General features: G+C 55.4%; 10 protein-coding genes across 10 annotated transcripts; 7 read left to right on the forward strand and 3 right to left on the reverse strand.

Moving 5' to 3' along the window:
- Positions 1–413: 413 nt before the first annotated feature.
- N656DRAFT_791518 (norsolorinic acid reductase) lies at positions 414–1,796 on the forward strand (the record flags this gene model as incomplete). Its single annotated transcript, XM_064816981.1, has 5 exons — positions 414–553; positions 606–676; positions 732–827; positions 893–1,044; positions 1,110–1,796. 5 exons carry the CDS (start codon positions 414–416, stop codon positions 1,794–1,796), a joined length of 1,146 nt encoding a protein of 381 aa, XP_064667561.1.
- A 2,036-nt stretch (positions 1,797–3,832) lies between these two features.
- On the reverse strand, positions 3,833–5,393 carry N656DRAFT_758611 (WD domain-containing protein). The gene is made up of 4 exons (XM_064813181.1): positions 5,302–5,393; positions 4,987–5,239; positions 4,826–4,908; positions 3,833–4,750 (listed from the first exon to the last, which is right to left on the reverse strand). The coding sequence occupies exons 1-4, from the start codon at positions 5,309–5,311 to the stop codon at positions 4,038–4,040; spliced, it is 1,059 nt and encodes a 352-aa protein (XP_064667562.1). The 5' UTR covers positions 5,312–5,393; the 3' UTR covers positions 3,833–4,037.
- Positions 5,394–5,705: 312 nt separating this feature from the next.
- On the forward strand, positions 5,706–6,873 carry N656DRAFT_714909 (putative GTP binding protein; the record flags this gene model as incomplete). Its single annotated transcript, XM_064812011.1, has 3 exons — positions 5,706–5,769; positions 5,838–6,163; positions 6,217–6,873. The coding sequence occupies 3 exons, from the start codon at positions 5,706–5,708 to the stop codon at positions 6,871–6,873; spliced, it is 1,047 nt and encodes a 348-aa protein (XP_064667563.1).
- A 16-nt stretch (positions 6,874–6,889) lies between these two features.
- On the reverse strand, positions 6,890–7,525 carry N656DRAFT_714940 (uncharacterized protein; the record flags this gene model as incomplete). Its single annotated transcript, XM_064812014.1, has 2 exons — positions 6,890–7,245; positions 7,312–7,525. 2 exons carry the CDS (start codon positions 7,523–7,525, stop codon positions 6,890–6,892), a joined length of 570 nt encoding a protein of 189 aa, XP_064667564.1.
- Positions 7,526–7,976: 451 nt separating this feature from the next.
- N656DRAFT_782462 (uncharacterized protein) lies at positions 7,977–10,226 on the forward strand (the record flags this gene model as incomplete). Its single annotated transcript, XM_064815767.1, has 1 exon — positions 7,977–10,226. A coding segment is annotated over one exon (2,144 nt), but the record flags the coding sequence as incomplete, so codon positions are not given.
- A 132-nt stretch (positions 10,227–10,358) lies between these two features.
- Positions 10,359–11,230, reverse strand: N656DRAFT_770675 (proteolipid subunit-like protein; the record flags this gene model as incomplete). Its single annotated transcript, XM_064813792.1, has 5 exons — positions 10,359–10,467; positions 10,526–10,834; positions 10,894–10,985; positions 11,061–11,095; positions 11,173–11,230. 5 exons carry the CDS (start codon positions 11,228–11,230, stop codon positions 10,359–10,361), a joined length of 603 nt encoding a protein of 200 aa, XP_064667566.1.
- Positions 11,231–11,514: 284 nt separating this feature from the next.
- Positions 11,515–12,320, forward strand: N656DRAFT_838816 (transcription initiation factor IIA, gamma subunit). Its single transcript, XM_064818877.1, has 3 exons — positions 11,515–11,599; positions 11,686–11,833; positions 11,914–12,320. Exons 1-3 carry the CDS (start codon positions 11,553–11,555, stop codon positions 12,061–12,063), a joined length of 345 nt encoding a protein of 114 aa, XP_064667567.1. The 5' UTR covers positions 11,515–11,552; the 3' UTR covers positions 12,064–12,320.
- Positions 12,321–12,598: 278 nt separating this feature from the next.
- Positions 12,599–14,639, forward strand: N656DRAFT_313495 (uncharacterized protein). The gene is made up of 5 exons (XM_064809209.1): positions 12,599–13,400; positions 13,500–13,596; positions 13,694–13,735; positions 13,951–14,522; positions 14,608–14,639. The coding sequence occupies exons 1-4, from the start codon at positions 12,907–12,909 to the stop codon at positions 14,344–14,346; spliced, it is 1,029 nt and encodes a 342-aa protein (XP_064667568.1). The 5' UTR covers positions 12,599–12,906; the 3' UTR covers positions 14,347–14,522; positions 14,608–14,639.
- Positions 14,608–16,186, forward strand: N656DRAFT_782465 (alpha/beta-hydrolase). Its single transcript, XM_064815768.1, has 3 exons — positions 14,608–14,891; positions 14,982–15,286; positions 15,381–16,186. Exons 1-3 carry the CDS (start codon positions 14,848–14,850, stop codon positions 16,097–16,099), a joined length of 1,068 nt encoding a protein of 355 aa, XP_064667569.1. The 5' UTR covers positions 14,608–14,847; the 3' UTR covers positions 16,100–16,186.
- A 40-nt stretch (positions 16,187–16,226) lies between these two features.
- On the forward strand, positions 16,227–18,044 carry N656DRAFT_313371 (carboxyphosphonoenolpyruvate mutase). Its single transcript, XM_064809208.1, has 3 exons — positions 16,227–16,587; positions 16,659–17,281; positions 17,393–18,044. Exons 1-3 carry the CDS (start codon positions 16,533–16,535, stop codon positions 17,666–17,668), a joined length of 954 nt encoding a protein of 317 aa, XP_064667570.1. The 5' UTR covers positions 16,227–16,532; the 3' UTR covers positions 17,669–18,044.
- Positions 18,045–18,248: the final 204 nt, after the last annotated feature.

Below are 18,248 nucleotides of genomic sequence, written 5' to 3' on the forward strand. Positions count from 1 at the left end.
GACAAGTTGCGCTACCGTGCTGTCTTTACCCTGCAAACCCCTACGCCACTGGAGGCTCACGCGCCTTGCCGTAATGCCACTGAACCTAAAGATCGGCATGGGGTTCCTATCTCCGATCTCCACATCTGACGGTCCACGAACATGACATAGACGATGACTGCCTAAGCATCCGCGGATGGTGTATGCACATGTTGGCGTTGCTGTTGATGGAGATAATTACGAGCGCCAAGCACAAACGTGTCTACGACTTGTGCTGGTTTCTACCACGGGATAAGGGTATAAATCACCTCAAGCCTCCTCGCTGAGCCTTGATTACCGTGTCTCAACCCCATTGCCCTCACTGGTTTTTCCCAGGAACTCAACCGACCATAGATCCTACCCCGTCAATATTTTACTACTCAGAAAATCTCAAGATGGAGAAGGTCATGGAGATTGCTTTCCCCTTCGCTCCGCCTCCCAAAAGCCCTTTGGCCCGCTATAGATTGCTCTCGCCGACTGCCTCGGTCCGCGTGAGTCCGCTCTGCCTCGGTGGCATGAGTTTTGGGACTGCATGGTGAGTCTGCGACATTAGTGTCAGGCAGCAGACGTCGCCAACTGTACTGTAGGGCAGAAGTCCTTGGAGAGTGCGACCAGGAGCTATCGGAGAAAATCCTGGATTACTTCTATGAGAATGGCGGTAAGATGATTCTCAAGTATTCTGTCTTAGCAGCCGATATCTAACGGCCGACAAGGCAACTTCATCGACACGGCCAATAATTACCAGGCCGAGCAGTCAGAGAAGTTGATTGGGGAGTGGATGAAGAAGAGAGGCAACCGGGACCAGATGGGTAAGCCAAACATCCACAAAGGCACCGGCTTGTGAACGCATAACATGGGCTCACACATGAATCAGTCATTGCAACAAAATACACCAACAACTTCAGGGCTGCCAATGGACACGCCAACTATCAGATCACGGCAGGCCTCATGGGCTGTGGCACCAAGAGTCTGCATGTGTCCGTCGAGGCGAGCCTCAAGAAACTCCAGACAGATTACATTGATCTGGTAAGTTAACCTCAAGTATAGTCGGTTTATCGGAAGCATGCTGACAAGCACATGTGCCAACCCAGTTGTTTGTGCACTGGTGGGATCACGCCACTTCCATCCCTGAGCTGATGCAGTCTCTCAATCACCTTGTCGCCAGCGGCAAGGTGCTGTACTTGGGAGCCAGCGATATGCCGGCGTGGGTCGTGAGCAAGGCCAACCAATACGCGCGTGACCACGGACTACGCCAGTTCTGCGTTTACCAAGGGGAGTGGTCCGCTGCTGCCCGCGATGTAGAGCGCGAGATCCTTCCCATGTGCCGCGAGGAAGGAATGGGCTTCTTGCCGTGGGGCGCTCTCGGCAGCGGCGCTTTCAAGACCGAGGAGCAGCGCAAGCAGGGCGATGGCCGCCAACTCCCACCCACCGAGGCGCAGATTAAGATCAGCAAAGTGCTGGAGGCTATCGCGCAGCGAAAGGGCACGCTTCTTACCAGTGTCGCTCTCGCATACGTCATGCACAAGATGCCCTATGTCTTCCCGATCGTCGGCGGCCGGAAGATTGAGCATTTGAAGGGCAACATCGAAGCGCTCATGGTGTCGCTGAGCGGCGAGGACATCGCAGAGATTGAAGCCGCTGTTCCGTTCGATTTGGGATTTCCGCACAACCTCATTTATGGCGGCAAAGTCCCGAGCCATCCGCAGGATATCTGGCTCAACTACACGGCTGGCCAGTTTGACCATGTTCCGCTCACGAAGTCTATCACACCTGCTTGAAGGAATGCGTATGGCGCGGTGAAACGGCGCCGCTGTGGGATGAGTACAAGGGGTTTTAGCAAAGTCGATGGATGGCTCATGCTGAATTCTCGTGTTTAGTTAGTATCGCTATAAATACACCACTCTCATCAAGTATACCTGGCAACCATTGGTTGCTATTCTTCGCTGTCCATCAAATGTAGCTGCTGGCCGTTTTGCCATGCAGTCGAAGCTCAAGGTACCTGGTCCACATGTAGAGGAGTTTCTCTGCCTGCTGACCTACTTTGAATCGCTCCTTCCGCGAGCAGTCTCAGCCTGTCCTCCTGCCACTTGAGCGCACTGTTAACTTCCCATATCTACAGAAAGAAAAATGCGGCGAACTCTTGAAGTTGAAACCACTGTTTCTTCTCTCGGTGCTGTCCGTTCTTCCGCGGCCCTACGCACAAGTCAGGAAGAAGGGGTACGGCATGTAACGGACAGGCCTGACTGTGCATGCTGAGTTGGGAACGACCGCTAAACGCAGGTCAAAATGTCACTAAACCACCCTGTCAATTCCAACGCAATATTCGAGGTTACCACCAGGGACAGGCCGTTACGAACCTATTCCCACAAGGGGAGGAACACTCAAGTCGAGACTCTCCCTCCTCTCAAGCCAACGGTCAACCAACGTCAATTTTCATATCCGGGCTTCGTACACCAGAGACTCTCAGACGGCCACGGAAAGACCCGGGAAGAGATAGATCAGTGGCGGGAACTGACATTCCAGCCCTGGACCTCACAGCGCGAGGTAGGAGAAGAAGGCGAATATATTGATAGGGGGAACAACCCCCGCGTCTGTGGGCGAGGTGAAGAAGAAAGAAGCTTTTCATCAGTGGATTCTGAAGAAGACGGTGTGCCACATCTCTCAGAGTATTGAAAGCTCCGGGGCATAGTTTACTAACTCGTGGTCCAGGTAATCCGTCAGTATTCCCATCCGATCAAACGCATGTCTACTCGGACTATGGTGAGTCTGCCGGTTCGGAAGGAGACAATGACACCGACGAAAACGAAACCGGCCGTGGCCCCAATCCCACCTCTAGACACAACGCAAAAGGTGTTATACGTTCTTCCAGTTATGCCAAAAACGTGAGAAGCCTTCGACGGCGTCCGTTCCTGATCTTCAATAAGACCCAGCCCAAGGGCTATAAGAAGGTGAAGAAAAGGGCTCCTCCAGATACGCCACCGCTGTCCCAATATCGGCTGGGTGATGGTTTCTCGGGACGGGAAGCTAAGCCTATCGGTCTGAACCTCCTTACACGAAGCGGCAAACAAATCATGCAGGGGCTGCCCATAGGAGTCCTAGACCTCACGCAGTCGGCACAACAGTCAAGGCAGAAGCGAAGGCTTGACCGAGCAGATCGGGATGATAACTCTTTTACATCTGTGCCAAGGATGAAGAGGTCCCGCCGTTCAGAATCACACTTTACCAACCAAACCTCTCCGGGCCAAACACTGCCAGCCGCTCAGAGCAGCAACGCAGGCGTTGCCGTACTGACGCCAATTTCCGAAAACATAAGGTCAAGGCCTATAGCGCAGGAGGCGGGTCAGCCACAAGATGAGGGTATACGGAGAGAGAAGAACGGGCCAGGGAAAACCACCGCTACCAACGCTGCTCATGGACAAGGGGACACAGCTCTTCCGGACGCGCCATATGACATTTCGCCGAACCAAGGACGACAGCATGCTACCGATGTATCCAGACAAGTTAACGAACATTACACGCAGAACAAACTCCCAGAAAGTTGGGGCACTCATGTCTCAGAAACACCACCGTGTCAACTTAGAACAAGCCCAGCGCCCTCGGAACCCTCTCCTGAGCAAGGGGATGCACTTGGAAAATCGAAACGGATATTACGAAGGTTCCACACGCAGTAACTGTACTGGCTATTTGCACGAGATCTTGCTTGCTATGGGAAATGATTGCTTGAAGATGGGGGTTGTAGATGACATGAGGAAGACCGAGTAAACCTATGCTTGATGTGAGGGACAGAGATACCATTGTTATATTCTCTAGGTTTCCCAGTTCCTGTTTATTTCGAAGCTTCATTAACACATGGCCAGTAGTCGTGTAGACTTGTCATTTGATTGTCAAACATTTTGCTCCGGAGTCACCTAAGAGCTTCATATAGCTACACCGTATCGCCTTAATCGGTACCCTCCCCAAACGCCAGTCCATACCAATCGAAAGATTGTATACTGCAATTAGAACAACACACACTACACTCACTTAGCCCCTTTCCCCTTTGCCTCCGTCTCCCCCAGCTCCCGTATAAACACCCTAGTCCTCCCTTCCCCAGAGTAATCCTCCATGCCCGTCTCAAACCCAGGACAGACCCCCACCGCCATATACCTCCCATCCTTCGAAAATGCAAGCGCAGCCACGCTGTCCGGAAACGGGTACTGGCGCATACGGCGCTTGGCTTCCGCATCCCAAAGCGCGACGGAACCGTCGCCCCCGCCCGACGCGAAAGTGCCCCAGCGCGGGTGGAAGGCGAGCGCATTGACGGGGTACACCACGTCCCCGCCGCCCTCCTCCTCGGGCGCCGCCTGCCGGTGGCATTTGAAAGCGTACTTGCGCGCCTGCGACTCGGCCGTGTCCTCGAACCATTCCACCGCCACGCGCCCCTCGATGCTTGACGTGGCGTACCCCGCGTCGCTGGGCATGCATGCCACGGCCCTGGTGAGGAATTTGAGCGAGGACTCGCGCTGCTGCCAGGGTTGTGGTGGTTGTGAGGATGAGGAGGAGAGTGCGGATGAGAGGGTGGGTAGGTCGTAGATGTGAACTAGTCGGGCGGTCATGGCTACGACTACCTTGGACGGGCTCGCGGCGAGTGCGTGGGGTTTGCCGGGGAGTGGGATGGTGAGTGGTTCCTGGGAGGGGTTGGACGGGTTGTGGATGTGCAGGGTGCTGTCCCATGAGGCGGAGATTAGGATGGCTGGGTTGGTTGGAACAGTGTCAGTGGCTGAATTGGATTGGCAGGTGAAGCTGGAAGGGGTGGGCGCGAGCTTACAGTGTTTGGAGCTGTAGACGACACAGCGGACGGGTTCGGAGTGCTTGCTCAGACCGGTTTGCTCGCCGGTGGTGAGGTCGATCCTGTTGTTATTGTGATTAATACTGGGAAATCAATCCCACGGCGTGGCGCGCGCAAGACAAGGACATAGAAAAGCTAACCTCTTGACCTGGCGATCCATCCCCGCCGTGAAGGCCTCGTCTTGGTTCGCGCCGAAGCAGACATCGAGCACCGGCGCACGGTGCTCATAGGTCTTGATCAATCTGGCTTCCTCGGTGCCGCCTGAACCTGCAATCTCGTAAAGATACACGTTCTTGTCCCATGATGAGACCAGTAACCGGTTCGGCGAGTCAGGTGCGAAGACGAGGGCAGAGACGGCGTCGTTTGGCGGTTGCGCCACTTCGAATTGTGTTGCTGTAGGTTTTATTTTTTGTGAGTAAATGGGGGATGGACTGGCTATTAGAGGGACTACATACCTGGCGCCATGACAGACTGATTGTGTTGCAGATGGGAGAGGTAGAGAAACAATTGTCAATACCTTCCAAGTGGGGAGCTTGGTGGGAGAGCTTTCAATGCATCTCGAGCAACAGCAGTCAGGGTAAACAAGACCAAATTCTGCCGGGGTTTACCGCCAAATTCTAGTTCTTGAGTCCCACTTTGATGTGCGACCGTGTGGGGCAGCTTGGCGCCTTGTCCGTTCAACTCGGCGGGGCAAATCGCCGGATTGGTGTCCGTGAGGTGACGATTCTAGAGCTTGTGGAAACCTTCAAACTTCAAAGAACATTGCGCCTGCTGTCTCGTAATATCACACAACGCTAGCCGACGAGGCTCCGGCATTCGCATAAACAAAAAGACCCAAAGCGCATGATAACTGCTCATAATGCCTTTCGGACAACTTGTCCTCGGGAGTCCCGGCGCGGGGAAGAGCACGTACTGTGATGGCAGTAAGCTTGGCTTCCTCTTCTGTACAGATCTGTCCTGCTCGGCGTTGCGCCACTAACTGCCCTTCAAGTGCACCAGTTCATGGGCGCCATCGGGCGCCAATGCTCCGTCATCAACCTTGACCCCGCCAACGACCGGACAAACTACCCCTGTGCTCTGGACATTCGCAATTTGGTCACACTGGAGGAAATCATGTCGGACGACCGCCTAGGGCCCAACGGCGGGATTCTATACGCACTCGAGGAGCTAGAACATAACATGGAGTGGCTAGAGAACGGGTTGAAGGAGCTAGGCGAGGACTATATCCTATTCGACTGCCCTGGACAGGTCGAGCTGTACACTCATCATACATCCCTGCGCAACATCTTTTACAAGCTGCACAAGTTGGGATACAGGGTATGTCCTGCTCAGTCCACCGTCGCACGCGAACGATGCTGACCCCCGCACAGCTGGTGGCTGTCCATCTGTCCGACTGCTTCTGTCTCACCCAACCATCTCTCTACATATCGAACCTGCTCCTCGCTCTGCGGGCCATGCTGCAGATGGACCTCCCGCATATCAACGTGCTGACCAAAATCGACAAGCTCTCCTCGTACGACCCGCTGCCTTTCAATCTCGATTTTTACACCGAAGTGCAGGACTTGTCATATCTTATACCGTCCCTCGAGGCCGAATCGCCGGCGCTCCGGAGCGCCAAGTTTGCAAGGCTTAACCAGGCCATCGCCGATCTCATTGAGCGATTCGGGCTGGTCAGCTTCGAGGTGTTGGCGGTGGAGAACAAGAAGAGCATGATGCACCTCCTGCGCGTCATAGACCGGGCCGGGGGCTACGTGTTTGGTGGCGCCGAAGGGGCCAACGACAGCATCTGGCAGGTGGCTATGCGGAACGAGTCGTCGTTGTTGGACGTCCAGGATCTCCAGGAGCGGTGGATTGATAATAAAGACTTTTATGACGAGTTGGAGAGAAAAGAGGAGGAGGAGCAGGACAAGATCCGCGAGGCGCAGGCGCAGGCTGCAGCCGAGGCGGCAGGTGGTGATCCTCTACTAGGTGGCCTTCCACAGCCAGTGTCTGATAGTGGCATACGGGTAACGCGCAAGAAAAAGTGACAAAGGTGTCGAGCGATCATCCATCATCAGACGCCTCGCCCTCGTCCGGCTCTGGCTCTGAATCTGCTTGGTCCACTATCATTGCTGTGCTGCGGGATTGTCCGTCGCTCCGTAGGAGAGCGCCGAGGGCATCTGACGAGCTCCTGCCAGCCATCTCGTCTTTTGCGGCGAGGATGAGGAGCCGAGCGCGGCGCACAGCTTCTTTCTCGACTTTGCGGATGGTGCCGCTGACTCGCACCACTCGGAAGACGCATGGTCGCCCGTTTCTCACGGGCACGTGGTTCATGAATGACAGGGCGGCCCATACCAGGCGATAGTGGGCGCGTGATACCCGCAGAATGAAGGTCGACGTTGCGGGCGAGAGATATTTTACTAGGATGAGGGTTAGTGTCGAAATGTAATGATAAGGAATCTGTATCATTTTATTATCTGAGATACCTTGAAGGCTGCGGTCCACTGCGCCAGAGCCGCAATCGCCGAAGAGAGAGGCGACCTCGCTGCGGATGCCCTTGAGCAGAAGCTGGGGCCTCAACTCATCGGTTGTCGGTTGATTGTAGATTAGCAAGTCGGGCACGGCGCCCTTTGATTGACCCGCGGGAACATCGCTGTAGATGATATTTACGAGGAGGTAGCGATCTTTCAGACGCACCATGATGGTTGAAGTTGAGTTTAAGTGCGATGCCTATTGAGATGAGTCCTTAGGTTGTTGCGACTTTTTGAGGGTTTGGGCTTATCGATAAGTCAGGTTGACTCCGTACCTCAGGGGTACTTCGTAGGGGTTTTGAGGATTCGACGAGGTTTTAAAAGTACGGGACTCTCCGCTTCTTAAAGGGTTGGGATTATCCCATAAAGATTTTGGTCGGACCCCAACTGATGGTTCCCCGGGATCTTCTTATGTACCGTATGACACTTGTCAGGGCCGCCTCCGGGACATGAATTGGATGTAACTTGGGGCGCTCGGGCGGTGAATTTCGGATCTGCAACGGATCCGCACTTTCGGCTCGGTGACACAACGCTTGGCCTGTGCTTCCGCTCCGGTGCGGACCTTGCCGAGCAGATGCGGGTGGGGTGGGGCATGATGAATGCCAAGGTTTGGCGGGGTGGTATGAAGCTATTCCCTCAACCCATCCCACTTCTCCGCGAGCTCGTACAGCTCAACCTCGGAGATCTGTACTGTAACACGTCCGGAGCCGCTGCTAAAGCATTCCATCTCACAATGGCAACTCCCCTCAAGGCGGCTATCCTTGTCGTCTCAACAACAGCCGCCAGAGACCCATCAACAGATGCTTCCGAAGCTACACTGCGCAATGTTTTCGAGCAAGACGGCGGCGGTCATTGGACCGTGACCGAAACAAGAATTGTGAGCGACGAAGAGGGGCAGATACAGCAACAGATCAAAGCCTGGACCGACGGCCCCGACCCTGTGAACCTCATCGTCACCACCGGCGGCACCGGTTTCGCCGTTCCCGACGTCACCCCCGAAGCCGTCGCGCCTCTCCTTAGCAAACAAGCGCCTGGTCTAGTCCACGGAATGTTGGCTGCATCACTCGCTGTCACCCCCTTTGCCGTCATGTCGCGGCCCGTGGCGGGCGTCAGACACAAAACTGTCATCATCACTCTGCCGGGATCGCCCAAGGCAGCACGGGAGAACCTGCAGGCCGTGAACAAAACGCTACCCCATGCCTGCCTGCAAGCGGCAGGCGCCGACTCCAGAGCGCTTCACTCTGGAGGGGTGAAAAAGCTAGAGCAAGAAGCAGGGATCGGCTCCGCCGCCGCTGGACAACAAGCCCAACAACAACCCCCAGCCCATCGTCACCACCACCACCATCATCATCATCATCACCATCACCACAGCCACGGCGGCCATGGTACCCCAATCCGTCACACACACACAGATCCCAAATCCAACGACCCATCCATGGGCCCAAGCCGCCGCCACCGGGCGTCGCCATACCCCATGCTCTCCGTGCCCGACGCCCTCTCCCTTATAGCACAACGCACTCCGCCGCCGCAGCCCGTCCTGGCCAAGGTCTCCCCGGCGCTGGTGGGGAGCGTGCTGGCGGCGGACGTGCGCGCGGCCGAGAACGTGCCGGCTTTCCGCGCGAGCATCGTGGACGGGTACGCCGTGGTGGTTCCTTCAGGAGGGGATATGCGCGGGGTGTATCCTGTCGTGGGGGTCTCGCATGCGGCTGGGCAGGAGGAGCAGCAGGAGTTGCGGCAAGGCGAGGTGGCGCGCATCACGACGGGGGCGCCGCTCCCCGCGGGGGCGACGTCGGTTATCATGGTGGAGGATACGGTGCTTGCGTCCCGGACTGAGGATGGGGTTGAGGAAAAGGAGGTTGAGATCCTTGCAGAGGGCGTCAAGGAAGGGGAGAATATTCGCGAAGTTGGGAGCGATGTTCGAAAGGGGGACTTGATCCTCTCCAAGGGCGATCAGGTGTCTGCGGTGGGTGGGGAGATTGGGGTGTTGGCCTCTGTCGGGGTGGGTGAGGTCCAGGTGTATAGGCGGCCGGTGGTCGGGGTGTTGTCCACGGGGGATGAGATCGTGGAGCATGACCGGCCGGAGCTGCGGTATGGGGAGGTAAGGGATACGAATCGGCCTACGCTGATATCTGCAGCGAAAGAGGCGGGGTATGAGGTTGTTGATCTCGGTATCGTGAGTGACAAGGCTGGGTCGCTGGAGGAGAGACTGCGGGATGCGTTGCGGCGTGTGGACCTGGTCATTACGACGGGGGGCGTGTCGATGGGGGAGCTGGATCTGCTCAAGCCGACGATTGAGCGGGCGCTGGGCGGGACGATACACTTTGGACGCGTGAACATGAAGCCTGGGAAGCCTACGACGTTTGCGACTGTCCCGGTGAAGAATAATGCCGGTGAGCGGGTTGACAAGGTCATCTTTTCATTGCCAGGCAACCCAGCCTCGGCGCTGGTGACGTTCCACCTCTTTGTGCTCCCGTCTCTGCATCAAATGTCGGGCATCTCGCCGCCTGGCCTAACAAGCGTGCCCGTGACGCTCGCCCACGATTTCCCTCTCGACAAGTCCCGGCCTGAGTACCATCGGGCCATCGTCTCTGTGGGGAGTGATGGGACCCTGTCTGCCACCAGCACCGGAGGGCAGAGGAGCTCGCGGGTCGGTAGTCTCAAGGGGGCAAATGCTCTGCTCTGCATGCCGAGCGGCCCGGAGCCACTACGCAAGGGAGCGAAGGTGGACGCACTGCTGATGAGTAACATACGGAATGGCGCATGATCGGGGCGGCGGATAAGCCATCGGACAAATATATGACATTGGGACACCTAGTTCTGTACAGTTGAGCCTTCTACACCATGAGATACAATACTAACCATGCCATTTGACCAACCCTACCCCTTCTTCCCAAACGCCGGAGACAATGAACTACACAGACACGCTCGCCGTCGTGCTCTGAATCCTTGATAATGCGGTTATAGATGCGTGAGCCGAGCTTAACCCCGAAGCCAGGGGCGCCTTATTCCGTTCCAAAGTCGGACGCCTTGCTAGATACGAGAAGACCGATGATCAGGCCAAACAGGCCCAGAACTGAGCTGAAAATCTCGATAACGAGGATCTTTACAAATCTGTAAGATCTTGTTAGCGGCATGTCCTCCATCAACAGCCTGATTCGCAGCAACATACAGCGTAGGGTCGGCGGCATCCGCCAACGCAGCGCCACTGCCGTTGATGCCGACGGCAACACCGCACACCAGGTTGCACATGCCCACGGTGATGCCCGCCCAGAAGAGCGCGTAGCCCGTGTAGTAGCTGTCTGCTGAATATGCCGCCTCGCCCTGGACCAGGTTCAGCTTGGCGGAGAAGACGATGGACATGATGACGCCGTAGATGGCTACGACCTCGCAGAAGATGATGGAAATCAGATTCTTGGTGCGGATCCGGGGCGCCTTGACGCCGCCGCCGAGAATGGATGAACCTGTGATGAAAATGCCCCTGGGCGAGTTTGTATGTTAGCATAGAGGTTTGGGACGAGGGGAGTCAAGGTGCTCTACCATGCCGCGCCAACCACCGAGAGGCCGATACAGAGCGCGATACCCAGGTCTGCCCATGCGTACGGGGAGACGGATTCGAGGAAAGTGCCGACCTGGTGAATTTGTCGCGTTAGCTATGGCTGCATAGAGCCTGATCCTCGAGATTGGTTTCGGGAGAGTCGTCATACATTGAAGGATTCGCCGCTGCCAGTGAAGAGCATATCTGCAGAGAGAGACAGTTAGCAGGCGCATTCCTGCGACTCGATTATTGAACAGCGGGCAATGTCCCGGGAAACTCACAAGCTCCCACAATGGCTAGGGTCGATCCAATCCCGCTGGCCCCGTATTTCAAGCTCATCTTGTCAGCTTCCGCGCTGCAATCGGTCGGGCCCCGGGGGTGATTTTTGTTGCGGTGTTGAAGCTGTCGTCGAGCTGGTCGTTCGCTCTCCAGAGCTTCCTTGCACTGAGTGTTCCAGGGAGTCGTTCACTTGGCCGCTGGAGCAGCGCCGCCAACCGCCAAGGCCTACTGCCTGTGGCTGGAGAATCACGTGCGAGTATTCAACGGGGTAGCCCCACCGCTGGCGCCAACATCCCGCCCCTCTGGAATCGGAGTCACTTGCCTCATACAAAACACCATCGCCATCAAATCGTCAGCATTCGCGGCGAGACACTCGATCAAGATGGCGGCCAGCTCTACCAACTTTTACGATTTATATCGTCATGGAAGGTAGATGCTCCCGATGGATTTCCATGCGGGCGGGCCCGCTCGTTCTCTCTTTGCATCTCCAGAAGACTGACAATTTGAGGAAACAGCCTTGGGCTGTCGCTGACGGATGCGCTCGATGAGCTCATCGGGGACGAGCGCATCGACCCGCAACTTGCCATGAAGGTCCTCACGCAGTTTGATCGCATCATTGCCGAGACGCTGCAAGAGAAGGTCAAGGCCCGCCTAACGTTCAAGGTGAACTTGCCCGCTCGTTGAACCGTGGTTTGGAGCCGAGTATGGCTGACGCCAGGTTTGTACCTTGCTGCGGCACATAGGGTTCCCTCGACACCTACCGCTTCTGCGACGAAGTCTGGACTTTTCTTATCCGCAACGTAACCTTCAAGTTGGACAACGGCGGCCAAATGATTCAAGCAGACAAGGTCAAGATCGTCAGCTGCAGTTCGAAGCGGACCGATGAGAAGTAGCCAGTGGTGATTAAGAGAGCCGCCGGGTGGGTGGCCGGAATCTATGATTCCTCTATGGTCCCTTCGGCAAGATCATATCACAAGATATGGAAAGGTTTCTTATATGTGGCTTAGAATCGGCGCGTTTATTGTTTGCCTTACGGACTGAAGAATGGCGTTGGGCGGGCATCGGAGCAGGCGTTCGGTGATTCGGACACATCTTAAGGGTACGGGGGCTTTCTAACATCGGCGATGAATACAGGGTTATGAATGTGGGCTACAAGTCTCGTGGTATCATGCAGTATGCCCCTGTTTTTTATGCTCACGGGTTTTGATGACTTTCATGTAGGAGGTAGTCTTACTGGAAGGCTGACAGCCCTGATCCTGAATCTGACGATCCGCTGTCTAGGTACTCAAGTAACCCCAGCATAATGTGTACCCTACTGGTGATACCTTGGCTGCCAAAGGTAGTATAGATGTGACTACTTGCCTAAACAGGTCATCGAGCGGAGGGCGAGGGCGAGGGCGAGGGCGGAGGTGGCTGGTGACGGTGTGGTGGGCGGTGGGCGGAGGTATATAGGCACGCGGAAGGCAGTAGGCCTTCAACAGGAACCACTACACTTTCAACGGCGTTGTGGTGTAGCGGTTCCAGCGTAGGCGTTGAGAAAATTCCTAGATAGCCTCTGGTTGACGAAAGACTGTCCCAGACTGCTGCCCGGGCTCGAACGCCTGCCTCTCTTTTTGGGTTCGATTCCTCGATCAACTGATTCAATCACGCCTTTTTTTGGTTGCTTGTGCACTTTACGATTGGAGGGTTAGGGTTGGTGTCCGATCGCGAAGCAGCGCAGCTCCCGCTCCACTCCAATGGCAGTGAAACCGTCACTTCGCATTGCACATGGGATTCTCGTTTTCCCACGTCTCAAACCGGGAATCCCAATTCCCAATTCACGACGCCTCTCCCGCGGATGGCTATGGTGTATAACTTGGTGTTTACTTTGCCCCGGGGCTGCATCGCTTGAAGCCCAAGATACAGCAATGACCCAGGCACCTGCAGCTAAACCCTCCTCATTTCCGTCAGCAACCAAAGCCCCCTGCGCCTCAAACGCGTCTTCGGGATTCAGGAAGAGAGCTGTTCCCCAGTCAGCGAAGCATGAGGACCACGCCAACACGGACACGATGAGTCGCTCGGATGAGGAACGGCCGCTGCTGGACAGCGCCGGCGGCGCATCGTTGGAGGAAGATGAGCACCATTCACCATCGCCGGCAGAGTCTTTGAGCTGGGTAAAGAAGAACAAGTGGATTATTCTTGCTCTGGCCAGCGGAGCATGCGCCGCGTTTAATGGCGTTTTCGCCAAGTTGTGAGTTAACATCCTGGCCGACTTATTAGCCTCCAAGGGGGTAATGCCTAGAGGTCGGCTTATGAACTTGCTGACATCTGAATTACCCTCATGATGCAGGACAACCACGGAACTGACAGCGAGCTTTGCGCTGGCCATTGCTCGCCTGCTCAGGTTAGAGAATGTACATGGCGTGGTTGAGATTGCTGTTCGATGCGTGAGTTCTTCTCGCCGGTTCTGCCAGCGGGTTGATCACTCGACTTGCCGAGCGTGTGTGCCGTATAGGATGGATGTCAGGCTAACCGGGTATCTTGAACCAGGCTTTTTTTGGATTAAACCTTACATTCAACGGTGTGGTAGGTTGCATGATTTCTCTGCTTCTATGGCCGTCTTGCATCATGGATAACGCCATGATTTTGACGAGCGCCACTTGTTCACATACCACTGGCACGGCTTCGCTTCTAGTCCCCTCCGAGCACGTTCCTCTCTGATGAGAACCCCAGTCTCGACTAAACTTGGTCAAACATCTTCCTCTAACCGCTGCAATGCTAACAACTGGGCCTCTTTTCAGATGTGGACTCTGTTCACAACAGCCCTGGCCAGGGGCAACTCGACCACCCAAGTCTCGGTTATAAATACGTCTTCAAATTTTGTCCTTAGTGCTCTGCTCGGTCTTATCATCTTCTCTGAGACCTTGCCACCAATGTGGTGGGCTGGTGCCGCTCTGCTTGTCGTTGGCAGTGTGATAGTAGGGCGTAAGGACGAGGGGGAGTCGCCCAAGGTGGCGGAGAATGAGCCCGAGCCAGTGCATGAGGGTCACGGTGCTACCGTGGTGTCTGGGGCCGAAGATATCATAGCGTCTTCTAGCCGGACGGTTGCACATGGGCTGGATACACCTAACGAGGAGGAGGAAGAGGAGAAAGACGAAGATGTGATAGATCTGGGCCAAGATATAGAGGCCGAGTGAGCGATGTTTCGTATGTAAGCATATAGACATTGCAGTGCACGAAGAAGAGCTTCCAAAACAGTCCAGTTGGACCTATGGACGGCGTACTACTTACTTCACCTCACGGCACAAGGATGAAGGAGAGGGCATTTGAACCTTCGTTTTGCTATATCATTTTCAACCAGGACTATCACATGGTGAGTGCCTCATGGAAAATCCCTTGATGCCCTTCCTAATCCAAAGGGCCTATCACGGCTTATGCTAAAGTATGCATGGTACCAGAGCTGGTCTCTCCTAATGCAAGGCGGACGATGACGTCACTGCCAGAGACGTCCACGGGTCGGTATGCCTTCAACCTCAATCATGCAGCATAACCCCTCGGCGAGATACCAAAAACGGTCATGATATACTTCGCGACTTACAGTGATTTGAGCTTTCCCAGCCCGATCAGCTCACAGATACCACCAGGTATACGGACTATACCTCGCGTACCCTGCAACCAGTTGGAGCCCTTGGCGCCTCATGGACGGGACACACGCTGACGGTGACCCGTCCGTTGAGAAACAGTATGAGACAAAACCGATTTTAACCGCCAGATCCACGCGGTATTAACCTACCTGCCGGGTAGTTGCTTACCTTCCTTCATTTGATCATAGAGCAACCAAATTCCTAGCCGACAGTCGCTTCCACCGCATGCTGTGGATAGCGCCAGACAAATGCCGGCATCAAGCAGCGCGCGGCTCGCCGCCGTCGCGGCCCTTGCGGGTGGCCTACTCTGATCTAGGCGACCCCGACGGGACTCCGCTGCTGGTTGTCGGCGGCCTGTTCGGCACCAGGTATACCCTCGCGCTGGCCGACAGGCTGGCGCGAGAGCGGGGCGTGCGGCTCATCACGCCCGACAAGCCTGGGATAGGGGGCACGAGTGCGGTGGAGGTTGAGATGAAGGTATGGGCGTGGCTTGGTACGTGGTTGCCTCATACTATCCGTACTCGGTAGAATCACCCCTGGCTTGGGGTTGGGCTACGGCCGATTTCTGACCAGTATTGCACCCAAAGACATTACCGAAGCGCTAGTCGAGCAGCTGAGTCTAGGGCCCGTCACATTCCTCGGCCATAGTTCCGGGGCAATCTACGTCCTCAACATCGTCCTCCACCTCCGCCACCTCCTGCACCCTCAGCGGCCCTATGTGGCGCTTGTCGCGCCATGGGTTCACCCCTCCCACAGTCATGCCGTGCAAGCGACCATAGCCTCGGCGCTCCCCGACTGGGCCATCCAGCGGTTTTATGACACGACGAACCTGCTGACCCGCACGGGGGTGTCGGCTCGGCTGGGTCCCAGCACGGCGCGTCCCGGGGTGGATATGAAGGACACGGACCCGCTCATCAAGGCGATCGACGAGAAGGTGCTCCGCTACGCCCTGGATGAGAATATCGAGGGTGTCAGTCAAGAGGCATTGTTCTGTTTGAAACGCGGGTCGAAGCAGATCTGGGGAGACTGGGAGGATTATGATGAGTTTCTGAGGTTGTTGAGGAAGAGTGAGGCTACTAATAGGCAGATAGAAAGCGGGAAGTTGATGGTGGATGTTTACTTTGCGGAAGCGGATAACACTGCCGGGGAGCATGGCTCCGAGTGGTTTGACGAGTGCTGGAAGAACGAGGCTACGGACAGTTGGATGTATCGGAGTTGTACGGCACCCGGTTCAACACATGAGACAATTATGAGGCCTGAGGTTGGAGTTCTTGAGGATGTTTTCCAAACGTTGACTTCTGAATAGGTCCGGGTGCTACTGATATTAGTGAAGCGAGCACCACACTGTATACCCGGACACTCTACATAGAATCATAGCAAACTTGCAGTGTGATAGGATCGGCAACCATTACACGTGAAGTCACCGGCTCACCGCCAACCAGTAGCGTGTACTTGACCAGTTGTTCAATCAAGCATCGAATGACGTAATGATCCATGAGGTCTTCAAAGGAATTCAGGATTGTTTCCCTTTCCAGGAAGGGAGGTATGAATACCTAAGTGACATCCATTTTCATTGAATGCGTGATTCCTCCATCTGCGTCGGGTAAAGAAAGTACTTGCCAGCATCAAGCCTCATCATATTCCTTCAAATTTCAGACACCCAGCCCCCTGAAGTTCATTCTATCAATATCTTTTGCTCCTTGAAGTCAGTGTACCATACCTACCTGAAAACAGACAGCATGGCCAAACAGATGAAAAGCGCGGGTAAACGCTTCAGAGAGGGGCTACAGAGCGGTCAGTACCAAGATGAAGCACATATCGAACTAGAAAACAAGCTTCTGATGATGCCCTGTCCATACCCACAGGAAAATGTCTCATCGGGCCGGGGATATTCGACGGCATATCTGCGCGCGTAGCGGACTCCGTCGGGTTTGACTTCCTGTACCTCGCCGGCAGCGGAACCACGGGGTCCTACATCGGCCAGCCGGACCTGTCGGTCATGACGCAGACCGAGTTTGCCAACGTGGGCCAGATGATGGCGCAGAACACGAGCATCCCCATCATCGCCGACGCCGACACGGGCTTCGGCGGCCCCATCAACGTGCGCCGGACCATCCAGCTGTATGAGCACGCCGGCCTGGCAGGCTGCCACATCGAAGACCAGGTGTTTCCCAAGCGCTGCGGGCAGCTCAAGGGCAAGGATGTCGTGGATTTGCAGGTGTACCTGGAACGCATCCGGAGTGCCGTCGAGGCCCGCACCGACCCGGACTTTGTCATCATTGCCCGCACCGACGCGAGGCAGGCCAAGTCGTTTGGCGGGGAGAAGGCGGGTCGTGAAGCGTTTGATGAGGGTGTCAGGCGTCTCAAGGCCGCGCTCGACGCCGGCGCTGATATGGCGTTTATGGAATCGCCGAGGACTCAGGATGAGTGCGCGACGCTGGTGAAGGAGCTCGCGCCGCACCCTGTTCTGATCAACGTCCTTCCCCACGTGCGTGAAACACATTTGTTTACTACAGGGGCTTTTACCACACCTTGCTCGCTTGGTTGAGCACCGTAACATGAATAATCGCTGACCATAAGACTCTCATCATCACTGCAGGGACTGACCAGAGATTTGACGACGAACGACTGCCAGCGCCTCGGTTTTGCCGCAGCCATCTACCCGTGTACGGGGTTCATTCCGGCTATGCTGGCCATGCAGCGCTCGTATCGTGGGCTCAAGGAGGAGGGGTCGGACCTAAAGTACTGTGAAAACCAGACTATTGTTCAGTTCTTTGAGCAGCTCGGCCTCAAAGAGGCCTGGGATTTTGACGAGGGGATCGAGAGCTACTCAAAGAAGATCGTCGAGGCAGAAAGCAAGCAGTTAGAGAGTTAATCCCTACCTTACGTAGGTAGCCGCGGCTTGTTTTCTGTTCATCTCGAAGCCCTCGCGGGGATCCGTACCTTTCAGCGCCGGGCCTGCAATGTGTCCCGCGCACAATCTTGTGCCGGCGGTGGCAGTCTGGTGATTGATGGGCTTGTGTTGAAGGCGTATATCGCGCTGGCGAGCCAAAACTGGACCACAGGTCTCTCCGGCCACGTTGTATCAAACTTCGAGATCAGGCTGAATCTCTCAGAACGTGTGGCTAGCCCAGTATATAATTGTGAATTTGTGATTGCGAGCCTGTCTCCGTGTCAAAAGCAGTTGGAGACTTGATGCTTAGGGCTAGACCTGTACTTACCTAGTAAAAATGGTATATAAGGTATCTACTATAAGGTAGTAGGACTTGCATACATGCTCAATAACAGCAGCATTGAAACACTGCCAGTCAACGCTGTAAGTTTATGTTGCCCCGCCCGAAGGAACAGGGTAAGATGGATGCTCGGGTACCGTATCCGGTTGCACGCGACATGTGAAATTGGGAATGGACAATTCTCATTGGATGCTGATTTCGAGGGCCGTTACGCACAGGCCA

Source organism: Canariomyces notabilis (genome assembly GCF_033297395.1).
Source record: "Canariomyces notabilis strain CBS 508.74 unplaced genomic scaffold N656scaffold_22, whole genome shotgun sequence".
Classification (NCBI taxonomy): Eukaryota; Fungi; Ascomycota; class Sordariomycetes; order Sordariales; family Chaetomiaceae; genus Canariomyces; species Canariomyces notabilis.